The sequence below is a fragment of the Bos taurus genome, chromosome 7 (genome assembly GCF_002263795.3).
Source record: "Bos taurus isolate L1 Dominette 01449 registration number 42190680 breed Hereford chromosome 7, ARS-UCD2.0, whole genome shotgun sequence".
In the NCBI taxonomy this organism is placed as follows: Eukaryota; Metazoa; Chordata; class Mammalia; order Artiodactyla; family Bovidae; genus Bos; species Bos taurus.
Window position 1 is genome coordinate 19,432,434 of NC_037334.1, and position 20,282 is coordinate 19,452,715.

At 57.4% G+C, this 20,282-nt stretch overlaps 1 protein-coding gene across 5 annotated transcripts in view; it reads left to right on the forward strand.

Moving 5' to 3' along the window:
- DPP9 (dipeptidyl peptidase 9) overlaps positions 1-20,282 on the forward strand; it is a 36,831-nt gene that overhangs the window by 3,585 nt on the left and 12,964 nt on the right. For all 5 annotated transcript variants that reach the window (XM_059888654.1, XM_024994997.2, XM_024994996.2 and 2 more), the window contains 11 exons: positions 299-386; positions 4,126-4,379; positions 9,688-9,800; positions 10,858-11,031; positions 11,113-11,281; positions 12,055-12,168; positions 14,456-14,584; positions 16,051-16,112; positions 17,764-17,864; positions 18,765-18,942; positions 19,178-19,340. In XM_059888654.1, coding sequence (XP_059744637.1) covers positions 331-386; positions 4,126-4,379; positions 9,688-9,800; positions 10,858-11,031; positions 11,113-11,281; positions 12,055-12,168; positions 14,456-14,584; positions 16,051-16,112; positions 17,764-17,864; positions 18,765-18,942; positions 19,178-19,340 — 1,513 coding nt within the window. In that variant the 5' untranslated portion in view covers positions 299-330. The remainder of the gene's footprint in view (positions 1-298; positions 387-4,125; positions 4,380-9,687; positions 9,801-10,857; positions 11,032-11,112; positions 11,282-12,054; positions 12,169-14,455; positions 14,585-16,050; positions 16,113-17,763; positions 17,865-18,764; positions 18,943-19,177; positions 19,341-20,282) is intronic.

Here is a 20,282-nt window from a genome sequence, read left to right on the forward strand (position 1 = left end):
TAGACAGAGGAGCCTGGCAGGCTACAGTCCATTGGGTGGCAAAGAGTCAGATACGACTGAGCATGAGAAGGCCCTTGGTGCTGAGTGTTCTTTGCAGACCAGAGGGCTGCCTTTGGGTTTTTGTGGTTTTTTTTTGGTCACCCCACATGGCATGTGGGATCTTAGTTCCCTGACCTGGGATCAAACTCGAGCGCACTGTATAGCCAGGAAAGTCCCGGGAGGGCTGTGTTTGAAGGGGAGCGAGACCTCGCCCCTCCACACTGCCAGAGCTGTAGCCCTGCGGTCTCCCCCCTCTCAGGCTCACCCACCCTGAGGTCAGCCAAGTGGTTAATGCGGAAGGTTAAGAAGCTGCGGCTGGACAACGTGAACACAGGACATTGGAGAAGGTAAGGGGCGCCTGGGGATCCCTGGTCAGTGGGGATATCGCAGAGGTTCCCAAATTTCTAATGGAATCTTAGGTCTGGAGGGTCTAAGACAAACCTTGGTGGTCCCCAGGTTTCTGGTTTTCCCCAAAGTGTGCTTCTGGCTCTTCTGTGAGGGCGGCAGCATGGGCCAGCAGGGTTACTCAGCCTTGGCATTTAAAAAATATATTTTTATTTATTTATCTGGCTGTGCCGGGTCTTAGTTGTGGCCTTCAACCTCTTAGTTGTGGCATGAGGGATATAGTTCCTGGCCAGGGATCGACCCGGGCCCCCTGCACTGGGAATGTGGAAGTTCCAGCCTTGGTATTTTCGCCACTGGGCTAGGTCCTTCAGTGCCTGCCCTGGCATTGCAGGAGTGGAGCATCCACCCCCCCCCCCCGCCAAGTCATGACAACCCCAAGTGTCCCCAGACATCACCCAGTGTCCCCTGGGGAGGAGACTGAGAACCACTGGCCAGATGGTCAGGATGTGGGCTTGGGGCTTCTGCCCTTTTTTGTGGGGAAGGTTGGCTGGGCCACTTGACTTCAGAGCCTGCTTTCCAGTCACCTTTAGGGAGAACTCACTTCCCAAGGTTTCAGTGAGGATCAAATACAGTTATCCTCACAAGGCCCAGTCACTCATCCGTTCTACATGTGGGGCCTGGCACAAGAGAAAGTGACCATGAAAATTTCTCAGCTGAGCCAATCTCTGTCAGTATCAGTTTTCTGATCCGTAGGCTCATCTGCTTTCAGTGAGTGCAAGGATCGGGGCAGAAGACGGCAGGCAGGGAACAGAAGACGGTTCTGGAAGACAGGGCTGGCATTAAGTGCGTGATTTGTTACCCAGAAGCGGCCCTGAGTCGGTGTGGTGCCTGTGCATTCAGGCTCCGGTCCACAGTGGGGCTGGGGTCTCCTCTCCCCTGTGCACCGGGTCTGGGGTGGGCATGGGCTGGGCTGCACAAGGACTCAAAGAAGCTGAAGGCCTGGGCGGTGCTAGGGGTGGCCCTCATAGAGTGGAGGATGGCTTGCTGTTTCCGGGGAGCCCCCAAAAGGAGGGGTGCTATGAGGTTCCTGAGGCCACTCCCAGGCATTTCTGGAGCGTGGTGGCACTGGGCCCCACCTCCCTTCGTCTGGCACCTCCTGCCTTCTTGCCTTCCACCTGCTTCCCTCATCACCTGGGACTCTGGCTGATACTCCAGGGGCAGGTGGTTCCAGCTTGAGAAGCGCTGGCTCAGTCAAATCTCAGAAGCCAAGCGGGCCTTGACAGCGTCCCTGCTGGCAGGGCCCGACCTGGGTGCTGGTGGTGGTGTGGGCTGTGGGCAGTCCTATCGATTGGCAAAAAAAAAGGTGTAGGTGGGTCTGGCCTAGGTGGCTTGGAATCCGCTTTCATTTCCCCAGCTGTGTAAACTCTTGACTGAAGAAGCCGAGCCCCAGCTGACGCTGAATGAGGCAGGGCCGGCACAGGCTTGCTTCCTGAGGGCTGCATTCTGTTCACCTGTTCCCCTCTCCGAGCCTCTCTTTCTACCCCTGGGGAGGAGAGAGGCGAGCCGAGGGCCAAGGCCCAGCAGCAAGTGTTGGCCTGCCTGCGAGCTTGGGCTGCCAAGCCACGTCTAGAAGGTTCCTAGAAGGTCCTCCCGATGTTTCATTTCGTTTCACATCTCCTGGATCGTGTTTTTGCTTCCTGGGCTCTCTGCACTGATCGGAGGCAAGATCATTTTTATTTTCCTTTGCTGTGGATATAAGCCATGAGATTCCATGAGGGTTTTTGCCAGGTTTGCTTTCTGCCTCTGGGGTCCCCCATGGGAGCACCCGAGGCCAGTTTGTTTTTCTGCCGTGATTGCAGCTGGAATTGTGATGGCAGCGTGGGGCTGGGGGCGAGGCGGGGGGTTTGGCGGTTAGGGGACTTGTCCTGCCTTGGTTTTCTGAGCTTGTTGCCAACAGTGCTGGGGCTGCGTGGGCTCTGTAGCGCCCAGCTGGTCCTGGCCCAGCCCCTTCCCAGCCCCGCCCACGGCCCCTGCTGCCGTGAAGGTGAACCGCAGCTCTGTGGCAGGCCAGGACAGGCCATGGGCGCCCCTTGGCAAGGGTGCTATCCTGCCAGGGTTTGCTTTATTTGACCTGAGGCCCCCAAAAGGCTCTGATGGCCTGTGGTCCATGTCTTCAAAGCCAGAGTGGGGGCAGCTGGTGTCTGGGGAGCAGTTTGTTGCCCCTCCCCCAGCTCAGCTGGGTCAGAAAGGACCAAGCAGGGCCCAGTTGGAAAGAGGAGTGAAGATCAGCCTGCAGTGGGTGCTCAGCAGCCATGGGTGCCTGCCATATCTCTTTCTTCTGTCGCCTCTCACAGCGGGCAAGGGATCTCGTACTAGCAAGGAGCAAAGCCTTCTGGAAGTCTTAAGGCCCCCACGTGAAGGTGGAACCCTAGCTCTGTCCACAACTTCTTGAAAGCCAGTTCCTCCTACAAGGGAACATGTACATGTGCCCACAGAGGCGCTAATCCCAGAGGATGAGGTATCCCGGAGTCTAAGCAAGACCTCTGGCTATTTGGTGCCCTCACAAGAAATCCAGGCTGGCCTGCCCATGTTGGCTGGCCTCACCAGACGACCCTGGCTCTTCTAGAACCAGGTCACCGAGGCTGTGTTTAGATTTCCATAAAATAAATATTTGCCTGGCCAGTCTAGTTCAGTCAAGAAGCCGCTAGTGCAGGGGGTGGGGAGGGATTACACAGCAGCAACCTTCCCTGGAGTGGGTGGAGAGAGTGGAGTGGCCTCTGGGGAAGGGGGTGCCTGTCCATCCTCTCACCTGAGGCTCTCTGATGACCAGCAGATGTCTGCCTGGCTCTCTGAGCCCCTCTGGTGAGACAGGACAGCTTCCCCTGCTGGCTGGCGAGCTGACAGCATGGGCCACGAGATCTGCCCATCTGCATCTTAGGCTCAGTTCTTGGGGAGTGAGAGTGTCTCCCAGTAGAGATTGTCACTCTGTGTCTCTCCAAGGAATGCCTCCTGTGCGCCAGGGGCCGTGTGAGGTTCCAGGGACACTGCCATGGCCAGGACAGACAACGTGGGGGCGGGGAGGGCAGGTGGGAACAGGCAGGGGATCCGTGAACAGTCACCATGACAAAACACTCTGAGGGTGGAGCAGCCAGGGGGCAAGTGAAAGATGGATGGACAATTTTGGTCCAGATGGCCATCCACAGCCCTGACAGACACGCTGAGATCTGATTAGAAGCTAGTCCAGTGTGGAGTGGGGCAGAGGTGTTCCAGGAAGAAGGCTAGCACAGACAAAGGCTGTGGGCTGGGAAGGAGCCTGGCTTGTTTGCAAAGCTGAGAGAAGGCCTAGATTGATGAAGGGGGTGAGGTTTGAAGGCCTGGCAGAGGTCAGAGGACAAAAGCCAGCAAAGGCCATGTGAGTGCTTGGTCTTATCCCAGGTGTGTGTGGGAAACCAAGGAAGGGTTTTAAGTCGCAAGGTCAGATTTGCAACACATGTGAGGTTGAGCTGGGAGACAGTGGCAGTGTTTCAGCCAGGAGGTGCTGGTGGTAGGGGTCTGCGGGTTCATGGCTGGAAAGAAGTGGAAGAATTTGAGGTGTCCTCAGGGGCGGGGCAGGGTGCCCAAGGTTGGGCCTGGCCAGGGGAGTCGGGGGTAGGGGGCAGCTTTTGGGTGGAACTTGGGTGCCACCCTGCTTCTCATCGTCTTCCCGCCTGTCCTTGTCTCCCTGCCCCACTCTCCTCGTAGCTTCTCGCTGAATTCCCAGGGGGCGGAGAGGATGGCCACCGGGGCGCTGACGTCTGAGCGCGGCGACGCGGCGGAGACCGAGGACCCGGCCTCCCGCTTCCAGGTGCAGAAGCACTCGTGGGAGGGGCTCCGCAGCATCATCCACGGTAGCCGCAAGAACTCGGGCCTCGTGGTCAACAAGGCGCCACACGACTTCCAGTTCGTGCAGAAGACTGACGAGTCAGGCCCCCACTCCCACCGCCTCTACTACCTGGGTAAGGCCCCAGGCTCCCCGCCCCTGCCACGTTGCTGGGCCAGCCGTTACGCCGTCCTCTGGTCCCCAGAGGTCAGCCAGTCCAGTGAGTCAGAAGGTCCAGACAGAGGTCTGGGCCTGGGGCAAGCTGTTCCGCATATGGTGTGGTCCCACCCACAGGTGACAACTGTGAGCAGTGATAGCCTGGGGCAAGGGTCCCCCAGGGCCTCAGCTGTGTGGAGGCCAGCACAGAGGGCAGTCCTGCCCCAGCCATGGAGCAGCAGCTCCAGGTTTGGGCCTGGTAGGTGTGCCCACACCCCTGAGATTGTTTCCAGGGCCTGTCAGCTAGGCCCGCCCCCTGAGTCACTTCCCAGCGGCTTGGGTTGGGCCGGGGTGGCTGGTGAGCAATGTGACTCCCCACAGTGGGAGTGGAAGGTCACTCCCGTGGAGCCTTGCCGGCTCATGGCATGTTGAGAAGGACCCGGAGGCTCACAGAGAGGTGGCAGGATTGCATCACCGTGGGCGGATGGTTGGGGGTTTGCTCTCCCAGCCCTGGATCCCCGGATAAGCATATCAGTTGCTGCTCACTTCCGCCTCCTGGGGTGTGCCTCGATGCAGGGCTTCCTACGTCATCGGCAGTTAGGTCTGCGCTTGTGTTCCCCGCTGGCCTTTGGGGCATGGTGTGGCCTTATGCACACCTGTGGCCTGGACAGCCGGACCCTGGGCTGGCTCCTAGGAGGTGGATGACAGATAACCTATTGAGCAAATGAGTATTGCCTGAGGGTCTTCCAGGCCAAGAAAGAATGGCACCAGTCCTGTTCCTTTGGACACAGCCTGACCTGTGATTGTTGATCCGAGGCAGGTTTTTAACCCCAGCTCTGAATCTTCGGGGCCAGGTCACTCTCCACATACCCTCAGCCTGATCCCAGTCAGCCCTTGGTCAGTATTGGAATGAGTGATGGAGCGAACGTACAATTGAAGGTCATCCCCCACCCCATGCTGCCCCCATGCTGCCCCCACATCAAGACCCTGACCAGTGCTGCCCTCATGCCAAGGCCTGTGACAGTGACCGTGGGGGCTGCCGGATGCTCTCCCTCCCTGCAGAGGCCCACGTGGAGACCAGATGGCAGTTTGGCAGGCGGAGTCAGAGAGAATGGTCTAGAAGGGCAGGTGAGCGGCGGCTGGCTGTTCTTAGAAATCCAGTTGTGCTGGTGTGCCGCCACACCCGTGGGTGTACAGACCATCTCGGGCGGCTTTCGAGCGTAACTGGGACAGAGGTTATGTGGGCTGCACAGCCAAAAATACTTACTGTCTCTGGCCCCTATGGAAAAAAGTTTGCCAGGAGAGATTAGGGCAGGCTTCAGGTTTCATTTACCCTGGGGAGAGGAAAAAGAGAGAACTGAATGCGGCCCAGACTCTGTGACCGTGGCAAGCTACAGCCTCTCTTTTTCTTTTTCCTGTGGTTCCGTGGTTCCCAGTCCCTTCCCTATCCTGCATGCAGTCTCACTTGGGTCCCTAGCTTGCTCAAGTTCAAGTTGCCCTCCCAGGTCAAGATACTTGTTTGAGTGTCCCAGGACAGCTGCTGACACTAGTGACCCCTGACCTGGTGGTTTAAAATGACAGAAGTGTATTTTGTCTCAGTGCTGGAGGCAGAAGTCTGAAATCAGTTTCTTGACCGAGAGCCAGGCGTCTGCAGAGCTGGTCATCTTCCTGAGGCTCAAGGGGTTGGGGGTGTGTTCTTTGTCGCTTCCTGCTCTTGGCAGCCATCGGCGTTCCTCGACTTGTGGCTGCATTGCTGCAGTTTTTGCCTCCCTGGTCACATCGCCTTCTCTCCTGTGTGTCTAAAATCTCCTCACCTCCCTCTTATCAGGCTCATTAGGGCCCCCCTGCATAATCCAGCCCAATCTCCCCATCTCGAGATCTTTACCATAATCCCAATGGTAAAAGCCCTCTTGCCAGGCAGGTACCATGCTCACCAGCTCCCGGAGTTAGGATCTGGGCGTCTTTGGGAGCCATCATTAAGCCAACCACAGAGCTGCCGAAAGGGCAGAAACGCTCTGAGTTACTCTGAGCCTCATAGTAAAGATGTGGGTGTTAGGGACCTCCTCCAGCCCGCCCCGTGCCTCCCAACACTGAGAAGCCTGAGCTAAATGGAGTCCAGGCATCCGCTTCATGTGTTTCTCTCTGCGGCTCCACTCTCACTTCCCACCTGCCTTCTGCTGCCACACTCCCAGGATCGCATGCCTGGTTCCGGCCACCAGCAGAAACTGACCACCTTTCTCTGAATATGATTCGCTCCATGTAGGTCAGATGTCCACTCCTCTGGTCGGCCTCAGCCTGTGCACGGGTCTGGGCCTGGGGTTTGCAGAAGGTTCTGAGAGCCCACCCCAGGGGTCTGGGCCAGCTCCAGACAAGGGCGGTAGAGCCACTGAGACCCCGAAAGGTGCCCAGAACAGCCCAGAGCCATCCCGCTTCTCTTGGGCTAGATCACCCTTGAGCTGATCCAGTGTGTATCACTCAGCACCCTGGGGTGCCCTTGACCTCACGTCACATCCAGGTTCCTGGATCAGGTCTCCCCCGAGCCCCCGTGTATTTATAGTTCAGTGCTGGGGGAGTCCTGGTAGTAAGACACATTTATGGATTGAACAGAAAGGACCTCCCAGGTTGATGCCCAGCCTGCTCTGGTGCTCTGAGCATGTGGCCTGTGCCCCTGCTCCTCCGGGACCCCTTCCTCCCTGGCGAGCCCCATCACCACCCTTTGGGAAGTCTCTCTTGGAGTCCAGTGCGTGTGGGACAGAGCAGAGAAGAGAACATGCCTGCTGCTGTCCCGGAAGACGGGCTCCGGTTCCAGGGCTCCACTGCTCCTTAGTGGGTTGGCTCTTCCCTGCTGCAAATGGGTGTCACATGTCCAGTGGAGGAAGGCACTGGGCCCCAGATGGCACTGGGAGTCCCTTCAGGCGTAAGGGAGATCTCTCGTGTTCTGTGTCCAGGTCCTGGGCCACCTGACATGCTGGGGGGCTTTGGGATGGGGTGCTGAGATGGTGGAGCTGGTAAGAGAAGTGACAGCAGAAGTCAGGGGCCGTGCTCAGCCATCCCAGACCCTCACTGTGCACACCGATCCCCACCAACACCAGGGCCTGGGCAGCTGCTTCAGGGAATGTGCCAGAGCGCATGTCCCTTTTCATGTCAGTACTTATTAGTCAGTGGGGAGGGGAGGTGTCTCTGGTGTTCTTTGGTAGGGCTGCACCACCAACTTCCTGTCTGGAAGGCTCGGGCTCCCAGAGAGCCTGTGGACCGGGGCTGTTCAGAGCCCATGGTGCTTGGTTGAGAATGGCCACCTGCCCCCTCCCAGCTGTCCATGCTGGCCCCCACACTGGGCCTTGTTTGTTGTTTAATTGAGAAGTAATTCACGTCCCATCAAATCCCTTCTCTTAAAGGCAGATGGCACGGTGGTTTTGGGTACAGTCAGTCACAGGATTGCGCAACCATCCTCACTGTCTAGTTCCAGAACATTCCATCACCCAAGGCAATCCCCATCCCCATGAGCGGTCACTCCCCATCCCTGCCCCCAGCCCTGGCAACCACTGACTCGCTTCCTGTCTCTGGACTTGCCTGTTCTGGACATTTTACAAGAAAGGAGTCACCCACCACATGATTCCCGTCCCCATTTGTCTTGTGAACTTCGGAAGGAAGATGTCCCCGTGGGTGGCCTGGGTGGGCGGTATAGAGTCTGTGTCTTGAGCTGAGGGTGAGTCTAGCTGCGGCAGCTTAGAGCAGCGGTTCCCAACCTTTTTGGCACCAGGGACCAGTTTCATGGAAGACAGTTTTTCCGCCGACTGGAGGTGGGATGGTTTCAGGAAGATTCTCATGAGGAGCTTGTAACCTGGGTTCCTCTTTTGTGCAGTTCACAGTAGGATTTGCTCCTGAGAGACTAATGCCGCTCATCTGACACGGGGCAGGGCCCAGGTGGTAACACAAGCAATGGGAGCGACTGTAAACACAGATGAAGCTTTGCTCACTAGTGCTCCCCTCCTGATGTGAGGCCTGGTTCCAGACGGGGTTAGGGACCCCTGGCTTAAAGTCCTTAGGTGTTGAATTGTGAACACTTCTCACTTGTACGTCCAAGTTGGCTTTGCATTTTCAGTTCTTTACCAGCTATACTTCATGAGTAAACTGTCACGAGTCGAAAATGCAAGTCGCTTGCTGTATTGAGAAGCTACCTATAAGAGTCACTGTGGTGGGATGGGTATTACTTATGAAGCTCTGTTTAGCTCTAGAGGCACCAAACTTGGGGCCCCAGCCTCCAGTCTTAGAAGTGAGGGTGCATATGAGGCCAGGAGACCAGTACCAAACCCAGTCTTCCTCCTGGAGGAGTTTGGGATTGAAAAGGGGTCAAAGAGAGGCGCCCACTCTCTGTGATCCACTGTCGGTCATGGTGCATTCCTGGCCACAACCTGCTTCCAGGGAGCCCTGCCTCAGTCCCCCAGCGTGGTACCTGGAGAGCAGGGACCCCCAGGCTCCCCGAGAGAACCATCCTGCTCCCACAGCCATCATGCCATTGTCCATCAAGGCAAAGACACTTCAGGTTGGAAGATGTGTCCTTGCCGTATTTGCTGCTGTCTGTGCTGAGCGCTCTATATTTCTTCCCTCATTCACCCACACAGAGTTCTCCCCAGGCAGCCACTCTGCTCTACAGATCAGCAGCTCTCAGTCGGGTGCTCCTGCCCCAGGAGACGATGCTCAGTCGTGTCTGGGGACATCCTGTGGTTGTCACACTGATGGGGCTCTTGAGGGTAGGGCCAGGGAGGCTGCTTCACACCCTCCAGTGCCCAGGATGGCCCCGCAGAAGCTGACCAACCTGGTGTCAGCACTGCAGAGGGGGAGGGGCTGGACTTGAATACACTTCTTCCTGTCATTTTGGAGTTTTGCCCTTCCTCTGATCCGAGACTAATTCCTGGCCTTTGCAAGAGCCCATAGTAGAGCAGGATACATGACCGGAGCCCAACCTGTGGGAAGTTGGGGATCACTAACCCCCCTTTGTCCTCTTGGGTGCTTTTTGTTCAGTAACTGAGGCTGACATATTTGGCTCTAACATTTCAGGTGGAAGAGCCTGCTGCTCCTGCTGGCCAGTGTAAATTCTGTCTATGGATTCTCTGGGGAGGGACGTGTGGCCAAGGGGCTGAAGAAGCGGGAGGAGCCAGCCGGGCCCAGTCCCAGGAGCCGTGGGGAGTCTAGGTCCTAGGACTGTCCCACCTGAGGCTCTCTTCCTGCCCTGAGCTAGGCTAGAGTTGGCAAGGGTGCCCACTCTGCTTTTTTCTCTTCCCCACAAGGGATGCCTTATGGCAGCCGAGAGAACTCCCTCCTCTACTCCGAGATCCCCAGGAAGGTCCGCAAGGAGGCGCTGCTGCTTCTGTCGTGGAAGCAGATGCTGGATCACTTCCAGGTGAGCCCCATGGTTGAGTTGGGCCCTCCCTGTGGCTGAGGCGGGCAGGTGCACTTGGCCTCTGAGGGGGTCCCAGCCTTTCCCCTGGGGAGGAGTGCCTGGCCCTGGACACCTGCCCTACGCCCGCCCTCCCCTTCCCCCTGGGCACCCGAACCGCAGCACAGGCTGGTGATGACAGCGCCTGCTGGAAGCACCTCTCCCTTTAAAAGCCTCATCAAAAGCGTGCGAGTAACTTGGGCTTGAGGCCCTTTTATAGACGTTTAACTAATGACCCATGTGGTCCAATTCATCTCGCTTCCAAAGAGGATGTGGCTGGTGAGTGGGGAGAGTGCCTCTTGTACTGGTTTACACTGACTGCTTTTGGATCATAAACATATGACAGTACTCTGGGGAGAGGACCCATGCAGCTCTCTCCTCTCTGCTTGTCGCCTGTCCTGGACAGAAGCCACCAAGCCCACCAGCTCCTATTTGCATGGCTTTCCTTGCAGCAGGGGTGGGGGTGGAGGGGTGCTCATTTTGCTTTGGATTCTGCTCTTTAAAAACACATTTCTGGGATCTCTCTTCTGCAGTCCAGTGGTTAGGACTCCATGCTTCCACTGCAGGGGGCAAAGGGTCAATATCTAGTCGGGGAACTAGATCCTGCAGGCCTTGCAACGCTGCCACAGAAAAAGAAATTTAAAAAATAAAAATGTGTTTCTTCCTTTTAATGTTTCTCTGAATTCCCACGTGATGTTCAGAATTCTCCGTGGGGCAGCTGCATGGTGTCCCCCATAATGCACCCGCTCACCTGCCAGCTGCCCCCCCGACCCCAGGTCAGGCATCTGGGTGGTCCTGAATCTGCTGGTCCCCTCCCCCGTGCAGAGAGTGGGAATGTGTGGTGGTGGGTGGAATGAGCTCAAATGTTCTTGCAGAAAGGGGCTATGATCGAATATGGAGGGCGGGGTTCTGTAGGGTGGCACTGGTTGGGGGCCCGGCCCCATCTGTCTGGGAGAGAGTCAGTGGGGAAAGGGGGCCGGGGCCTCAGCTGCTGACGCCGATGTCCCCCTTGTGTCCCCAGGCCACACCACACCACGGGGTCTACTCCCGGGAGGAGGAACTGCTGCGGGAGCGGAAACGCCTGGGCGTCTTTGGCATCACCTCCTACGACTTCCACAGCGAGAGCGGCCTCTTCCTTTTCCAGGCCAGCAACAGCCTCTTCCACTGCCGGGACGGCGGCAAGAATGGCTTCATGGTGAGCTGCGCTTGCTGGTGGGGAGGGCGGGGGAATGGCTGGGGCATCCCACCCTGCTGAGCCAGGCCCCTCTCTCTGCAGGTGTCCCCCATGAAGCCCCTGGAGATCAAGACCCAGTGTTCGGGGCCACGGATGGACCCTAAGATCTGTCCCGCCGACCCTGCCTTCTTCTCCTTCATCAACAACAGTGACTTGTGGGTGGCCAACATTGAGACGGGCGAGGAGCGGAGGCTGACCTTCTGCCACAAGGGTGAGGCTGGGCGGGGGGTGGGGTGGGGGTGGACTCAGGAGCGACCAGAACACCACCACCACTACCTACCAATCCCCTCCCTGTGTCCCTATGTGGAGGGTGGCGGATGGGAACCCGCTCCCCCTTGTGGTCAGTCCCCACAGCCACCACTCCAGCTTCTGCTGGAGACCCCTGCCCCACCATGCGCCCCCACCAGACCACCAGCACCTGCTCAGAGCCTGGTCTCCCAGCCACTGCAACCCCCCACCCCACCCCCATCGTAGCCCTGTACAAAGTCTAGCTGCCTGGCTTTCTTCTCTGTGAATCACCCGGGCCATGGGGACCTGGCCTGCCCACTAGTTGCTGCCCATCTCAGCCTTCCTACCCCTGCCCTCCTGTCCGCCTCCACACTTCCAGCCCAGAGCTCACCAGATCCGGGCTTGCCTCAGGCCCCTGCCTGCCCTGTGTGATGGCACCCCTGTGCAGACGCCTGTGGAAATCCGAGGGCTATGGCTGATCCCTGCCTACCATCCTGCCCCAGGTCCCGGTGCCCTCTCGATAAGCCTGAGCTTCTCAGCTGGGGCGACTGGGACTGGCCATGTGTTGAGACATTGTTAGCTGTCACAATGGGGAAAGGATGTACCTGGCATGGAGTGGGTGAGGTGGCGATACTGCCCTACACCCCATGGTGCCCAGTACGGCCCCCAGAATGGCCCCCACCGTCAGCAGTACCAGGAGAGCAGCCCTCCTCTGAACCAGACTCCTCATCTCCCATCTGGCTCTGTCCTCTCCAGGCTTGTCCAGTGTCCTCGATGACCCCAAGTCTGCAGGTGTGGCCACCTTTGTCATCCAGGAGGAATTTGACCGCTTCACTGGCTACTGGTGGTGCCCCACAGCCTCTTGGGAGGGTAAGTGCCTCTCTGGTTTAAAAACACTTGTGCACAGGACTTCCCTGGTGATCCAGGGGTTGAGACTCTGCGCTTCCACTGCAGGGGATGTGGGTTTGATCCCTGGCTGGGGAACTAAGATCCCTCATGCTGCAAGGTGCTGCAAAAAAATAAACACACTTCTGCAAATGCTCTTCTATTAATAGAAGCACAGTATACATGCTAGTCTACCCTTCACACCTTTCATTTAAGATCGGCCTCGGCTAGCTTGCTGGTGACACTCAGGCTGCTGTTACAGAATACCACAGCCAGGGCAGCTTATAAACAACACTGTTGCTGGGACTGGGAGTCCACAACCAAGGCAGATTCGTTGCTGGTGAGGGACTTTCCCTAGCTTCCGGGTGCCATCTTATCTCCCTGTCCTCACGTGCTGAAGGGGCAGGGAGCTTTCTGAGATCTCCTTTTTGTAAGGAGCACTAATCCCCTTCATGAGGGCTCCACCCTCATGACCTGGTCACGTCCCGAAGGCCCCACCTTCCAGTACATCACACTGAGTGGTGGGGAGCTAGGATCTATCATTTGAATTCTGGGGGGATGCACACATTCCGTCCGTTGCAATCAGAACACGGAGAATCAGTCCTCTACCTGTGGATGTCTTGGGTGCCACAGCTAGAGAGTAGCCCCACTAGCTGAAACTTGAGAAAGCCCACTTGCAGCAGTGAAGACCTATCACAGCTATAAATTAATTTAAAATAAAAAGAGGAAAGAAAAGAAAATCCCGCCTTAGAGAAATTCCCAGCTGGAAGAGAGATGAGTTGAAGCTACATGCACCTAGAAGTTTGGTGGGTTTTGCCAACAAGTTAGGAAGAAGCCAGAGCAGTGGGCCCTTTTGTATCTGTTTTTCTTAGTTGTGCCTAAGGCCGGATGTGTCACCTTTTCCCTGTTCAGCAGAGCACAGTCTGTCTTCTGAGGGAGGGAACAGTCATTTCCGGGGCCAGTGAGTAGTGTCAGACTCTCCACAGCATGAGCAGAACTGGCCCAGGCCTCTGCTGCTCAGAGTCCCTCTGACCTGAGCGCCAGTGGGCATGGGGCCACAAAACCCAGGATCCTGGGGACCAGGCGTTGGTGTCCACCGCCCCAGCCTTGCACCACCCCATCGGCCATCCACAGCCACCTTTACATCAGCTCACCTTTTCCTTAAGTTGATTTGTAAAGAAAACTTCATGGTCCAACCGTGAATACAAGCTTGGCCTGAAAATTGTGCAGTGGGGAGAAACCAGTGCCCTACACTTTAGCCAGCACCCAGGCAGAGGTTGGATTGTCAGGGTTGGGTAGGCTGCTGGCACTCCCAAGACCTGGCGGGGATCGGCGTGTTTCTGGGGAAGACACTGTCCACACTCCTCCGTCTGGCCAGTGTCTTTCATCACTGTAACACCTGGTGTGCCTGAGGCCCACCAGGGAGAAGGGCTCTAGGTCAGAAGTCGGGGTCGGGTCAGGTCACTCTGCTCATGACTCTGCCTGTCAAAAGCAGGTGACTGTCCCACCCTTCGACATCATGGTCTATAAAATGAGGTCTTCTCCCCTTGTCCCTGTGGGCATGGAGGTGGGCTTCTTCTCTGTGGGGGGGCTGTGGTCTCCTGAGTTTTCATGACAACCACAGATGTCTCCGGACATGGCATAGGTCCCTTGGGGACACAGAATGACCCCTGCTGTCATCTGCTGGCCTTGATGACGTCAGGATTCTCACTCTACTATTCTCAGCAGCTCAGAAACCCTCAGATAGAGCCCCCGGCATGCAGGAGCCCAGGGGCACTCACTCCGCTTGCTGTAACCAGCACCCTACAGAGCAGGTGTGGACATCTGCAGGCCAAGTGGGCTTAGCCACATTTGGTGGATGATGTTGGTCTACCCTAGCGAGTTAGATGAGGGTATAAGATGCAGAGGGGACCCTTCTCAGCAACCGAGAAAGGAATGGCTAAGGGCTCCATCCCTTGACCTTGGCACTGGCAGCCCCCATGCCGCTTGCTAAGCCAGCAGCTCCTGGCTACTCGCTTCCTTCTCATGACAATGTTCACGGCACCCTTTCTTGCCTCGGCCTCGAATGCTGGTCTGCTCGGGTGGGTGTGACCAAGTCCCACAGATGGGCAGCTTGGACGTCACAGCTTGGAGACTGGACGTCCTAGGTGGAGGCATTGGCAGCTTTGGGTGTCTGGGCCCCACCGTGGTGGAGCAGAATCCTGTGTGGGCAGGAGTGGGGGGCAGCGGGGGGATGCCTGGCACCCTCAGCAGGTGCCCGGCTCCTTCCCAGGGTCAGAAGGCTGCAAGACGCTGCGGATCCTGTACGAGGAAGTGGACGAGTCTGAGGTGGAGATCATCCATGTGCCCTCCCCTGCGCTGGAGGAAAGGAAGACGGACTCCTACCGGTACCCCCGGACAGGTGAGGGCCTGGGATAGGTCAGGGCAGCTTGGAGATGTCTGAAGCCTCGTGGAACCCGGTGAGGCACCAACCAGGATGGGCCCACAGGACCCAGGCAGGAATAGACCCAGAGAAGCAGGCTGGGTTCGGGAACAACAGCCGGGCCAGCGCCAGCATCAGTGGTGACTGGCGTCCTGCCTTGGGGCCCAGGAGACAACAGGAGCCCTGGGGAGGTAGTGGAGGGTGTGGCCTCTCTGAAGGCGTGTCGGACACTCATTGCCTTGTGAGAGTACAGTTTGCCCCGTGTCTCAAGAGAAGCCAGAAATCCAGACTCACCCACAAAGTCTACCAATTTATTTTTTTTTAACGTGGACCATTTTTAAAGTTTTTATTGAATTTTTTTATAACATTGCTTCTGTTTTATATTTCAGTTTTGGGCCAAGAGGCTTGTGGAATCTTAGCCTCCTGACCAGGGATCGAACCTGCACCCCCTGCATTGGAAGCTCCGAGTCTTAACCACTGAACTACCAAGTCCCAGAAATCTACCAATTCTTAAACATGTCTCAAATTATTTAAAAATACTTTTAGTGGGACTTCCCTGGCATCCAGTGGTTAAGACTTTGCCTTCCAATGCAGGGGGTGCAGGTTCGATCCCTGGTTGGAGAGCCAAGATCCCACATGCCATGCTAGGCACAGTCACACAATTTTTAAAAAGAAAAACAAACTTGGTGAGCCACACAAAATACTCATGCAGGCCAGGTTTGGCATCTTTGGGGCCCCCATGGAAGCCTCCAAGAGACTTGTTCCTGCCGACTGTGGGCTGTGCTAGACAGAGCCTTCCTGGGGAGACTTCTAGGCCCTGGTGTGAATGGGGAGGTCAGTCTTTTCCTTCCCTTGCTGGAAAGGTGAGGAAGCAGAGCTCCAAGATACCACCTGCCAGGGTGCTAGAGCCATGGGCCAGAGCTGAGACATGTCATAGGAACTGAATCCCACCCTGGAGAACCTGTCTCGGCTACCCCAGCCTATAGCCTGCCTGCCTCCTGACTGCTGAGCACCAGCTGTTGCCAGACATGGGCCCTGTTTCTGCGTCATGGGTGCTTTTATTAGGGGCGTGTGCCATCTTTGCACCCAGCTTTCAAGGTCTCCCGAGGCAGGGAGATATCTTCCTCCTGTTTTGTGTCCCTCCATGACCCCCGACCAGCCCAGGCCTGATCTCTGTTCTTACACAGCAAATCTGTAGCCACATCACCACTGGGCCCATGGTCCAGGCTCACAGTCAGTCCTGCCTGGGGGCCTTTGTTCCCCAGGCCAGAGAGGGTGACACACCCACAGAGGGACCTTTGGACAGTTGGTGTCTTCCTCCCCTCCCCCCATGTCAGCTGGGTCACAGCCTGGGAGCATCCCCTGCACCCCCAGCTGCCGCCCCAGCACCTCCTGTCAGCCCTCTTGGTCCACCTGCCAGGTCCACCTTGCTTTCATTTCTGCAGGCAGCAAGAACCCCAGGATCGCCTTGAAACTGGCTGAGTTCCAGACTGACAGTCAGGGCAAGGTAAATGTGGCCGGGGCACCTGGAAGAAGCGTCCAGGTGAGGAGGGGAGGCCAGGGTCTCTGCTGGGAGATCAGGTGGCCAGATCAGAAGCACTCCAGGGCAGGTGCTTCTCTGGCCAACTGAACCCAAAAGAGGCTCCACCCAGAGCCCCGGCTTCCAGGCCACACCCTTCCATCCATCACCCTGAACCTGGATTCAGACAGGGAGTGGCCCTGGGGTGTGGAGAGGGGACCCCTGTGAGTGAGCTTTGAGCGGAGGCCCTGCAGGGGTTGGGGTGCCCAGAAGGGCGGGGGTGCAGTCACCTGGAGGATCTGACCTTCGACCAAGGGTACCCCTGTCCCCGCCTCTGGGCAGTTCCTCATCTGTCACTTCAGCAGACGCATCAGTGTTCCGGATCCTTCTCTCCATCACCTAGTCAGCATCACAGATGGGGGTCCTCATCACCCAGGGAGTCACTCTTCAGGATCCATAGCCAGGAGGGCAGGGGAGGCTGTGGGGAGAAGGGTGGAGGCGATGCCCAACTCCATGTGAGGATGTTGGGGGGATGCCCCTCATGTCAGAGATCAAAGCAGGCTGGTGAGCCAGGAAGCCCCTTGTATTTTGGCCAGAATGGCTTCTTGTGTAACATTTCAGAAAAGTACCTGAGATAAACTACACTTATTTTCACGATCTAGGGGTTGGTTTTGGTTTGGGCACGAGTAGGCCCTAACCATGGAGAAGGAAATGGCATCCCACTCCAGTATTCTTGCCTGGAGAATCCCAGGGACGGGGGAGCCTGGTGGGCTGCTGTCTATGGGGTCACACAGAGTCAGACACGACTGAAGCGACTTAGCAGCAACAGCAGCAGCAGCAGGCCCTAACCAAGCCCCTTCTCCACTCCTGACCAGAATGTTCTGGTGGATCCTCCAGGGACCTGCACTAAGCGGCTTTGCTGAGCCCCACCAGCTGTTGTAAATGGTTCCAGGCCCTCCCTCAGATGAGCAGGGTCCTGAGATGGCTGGGGGATTTTGCCTACTAACCCACAGCTGGGGGATGCAGAGGTTGGGGGCAGGCCTGGGTGTGGGATGTGCTGGGCCCTGCTGGCCTCTCTCCCATCCACCCTCCTCAGGAGATGCCCCACTAGCCCTGTGTCACCTCCAGGAAGCCACAGGGGCCAGAGGCTTGTCTTGCCCAAGGCCACCTGGCTCTTCAGCAACAGCCATGCCAGAACCCTTGGTTTCCAGTCAGCAGGCTGTCACAGCAAAGACCGCTGGGAGGCTTTAGTCCCCAAAGGCTGTCATCTCCTGTTCTGGAGGCTGAAGGTCTGAAACCAAAGTGTCGACAGGGCGGCTTCCTCCGGAGGCCTGGCAGAAGACCTGTCTCTGGCTATCCGAGGCCTGGGAATGCCACCTTCTCCCTGCGTCGTGTCACAAGACAGGATGCATGGCGCCTGTGTCCACATCTCCCCCTATTATAAGGACGCTCATCCTGTGGGTTTGGGCCCCCACACCCCAGACCTCAGTATAACTGCCCCATTTCCAAGTCAGGCCCCCTCCTTAGGTCCCAGGAGTTAGGGCTCCAGTGTGTGGCTCTGGGGAGATACAGCACCTCAGAGCAGTGGCAGCACACGGCCAGGCCGGATGGTAACCCACGTCTGTCTGTTCCCCTTTAGATCGTGTCAACGCAGGAGAAGGAGCTGGTGCAGCCATTCAGCTTGCTGTTCCCGAAGGTCGAGTACCTCGCCAGGGCCGGCTGGACCCAGGACGGCAAGTAGTGAGTGTCATCCCTCAGAATCCAAGACACCCCTCACAGTCACTTCTGCCCTGGGTTGGGCCAGACACACTACACCAGAGCCCCAAAGCATACCCGGGGGCCAGACCTGGCCGGCTGCCCATCACCATGCAGCTCACAAGAATGATTTTTCCATTTTCCAGTGATGCAGGGGCTGGGGATCCAAAGAGGAGTATTTCATCACATGGAAATGATAGGAAATCCATATTTCAGTGTCCAGAGATAAAGCTTTATTGGCACATGGCCACACCTCTGTGGCCACTCACTCCACACAGGCAGAGTTGAGTAGTTGAGAAAGGAACAGTGGCCTGCAATGAGGGCACCTGGTCTGTCTTTCTGTTGAGAGTCAACTTTTCCACCTCTGATGCCAGTAGATCTCTGTCCACAATACACTGAAGTTGGGACTTCCCTGGCAGTCCAGAGGTTAGGACTCGCACTTTCACTGCAAGAGGGCGAGGGTTCAATCCCTGGTCTGGGAACTAAGATCCCGCATGCCGTGCATTACGACAAAAAAAAGAAACAAACAGAAAAAAGATTTAAGCTAACTGTCCACTTAGAGCAAGATATGAAGCAAAGGACAAATAAGGGCCGAGGGTTTGGCAGAAGTTGCCCAAGTTCACCAGTGACGCGAGGTGTTTGCAGAACAGCCGGATCGTACAGTTTTGTCAGCACCCAGCCCCGTCCCCACCACCCCCATCTCCCTCCTGGGCATGCCTGCCAGCCAGGGAGGCTTTATGTACTGCGTAGTCACTTGCTCGAGTGTCACTGAAGCTGACAGAGGAGGAGCCATTCTGACCATGCACACGCATGGGCAGGGGGTGTCAGGCCCCGGCTGGCCTGCACCAGGCCCTGAGTTTCCCGTCCTCCCATCTCACCCTCCAGTGCCTGGGCCATGTTCCTGGACCGGCCCCAGCAGCGCCTCCAGCTGGTCCTCCTGCCCCCAGCACTGTTCATCCCTACCACCGACAACGAGGAGCAGCGGGCGGCCTTCGCCAGGGCTGTGCCCAGGGATGTCCAGCCGTACGTGGTGTATGAGGAGGTCACCGACGTGTGGATCAATGTAAGAGCTGGGGTGTGGGGCCCTGTCCTCGCGCACCTCCTGGTTTCCCATGTCCCTACCCCCAGGCCCCCAGCTCCTCAGTGTGGGGAAGCCAGCTCAGGAGGGAGGGTTGGCGGGGACTGCCCTCTGGCCAGACTGTCCAAGCCTCCGCTTTCTCAAAGAGACACAGCCTGAGTTTCCCCGCACCTGCTCCTGCCACACCCCCCACTCATGACACCTCTCTCTGCCCCGACAGGTTCACGACATCTTCTACCCCTTCCCCCAAGCAGAGGGAGTGGACGAGCTCTGCTTCATCCGTGCCAACGAGTGCAAGACTGGCTTCTGCCACCTGTACAAAGTCACCGCTGTCCTGCGGCCCCGCGGCTATGACTGGACCCAGCCCTTCAGCCCCGGGGATGGTGAGCAAGCCCAACTAATACTTACTCACCACTCTTGCCTGCAGTTCAAGCCAGTGGTTCAGTGCACGGCTTGTTCACGGGTCCCACCCCACAGGGTGTGGGTGTTTGTGATTAAGAGACTGGCCTTTCCCAACGCCGTTCCTGGTCTGGAAGGGCTATCACAGCCATGACTGGTTTCTTTTGGCAGCAGGGTTCATCCAGCACCAACTGCATGCCAAGGCCCTTTGTGTACCAAGGCTGTGCCATCTGGCCCCTTATAGGAGAAGCTGCCTTGCCCTGCACACAGGGAGGGTCACTGTATAAAGAGACAAGTGTGGACATCTCTGCTCTAGAGGGGAGGCAGGCAGACATCAAGAGACGGTGAAAGACACCAGGAGGCCCGGAGCACATCAGTGGATAACGTGACACAGGGCAGAAACCTGTGGCAGAGGTGGCCACACAGTGCTCTAGGCAGAGGGCATAGCCGGTGCAAAGGCCTGGGGACAGGACTAGGCCTGGTGTTGGGGAGGGACAGTGAGGAGGCCCATGTGGCTGGAGCAGAGTAGTTGGCGGGGTAAGGGAGGGAAGGCCTGGTGTGGTCGGTGGGACCCTCTAGGCCGTGAGGAGCATGGGCTTGAACCCAGAAGAAGGTTCAGGAGCTCAGAGTGAGTTGGAGCAAGGCAGGGGGACCAGCAGGCTGTGCCATCACCCAGGCCTGCTGGGGGTCTCACGGGGGTGGCTTGGTAACGAGGGGCACAGAGGCTATAGAGCTGGAGCAGTGCATTGGCAGGGCCGCCAGCCCCAGAGGAGGCCTGTGCGACTCGGCTCCCCATGTGGGCCCAACGGTGCGGGCATCGGGGAAGGTTTGGGGGCAGGCAGTGGCGCACCCACCTTGCAGTGAGTGAGGGACTGAGGAGTGGCTGTCCCTCCTGGGTCCTCTGGTGATGGTCAGTTAGCCCAGGT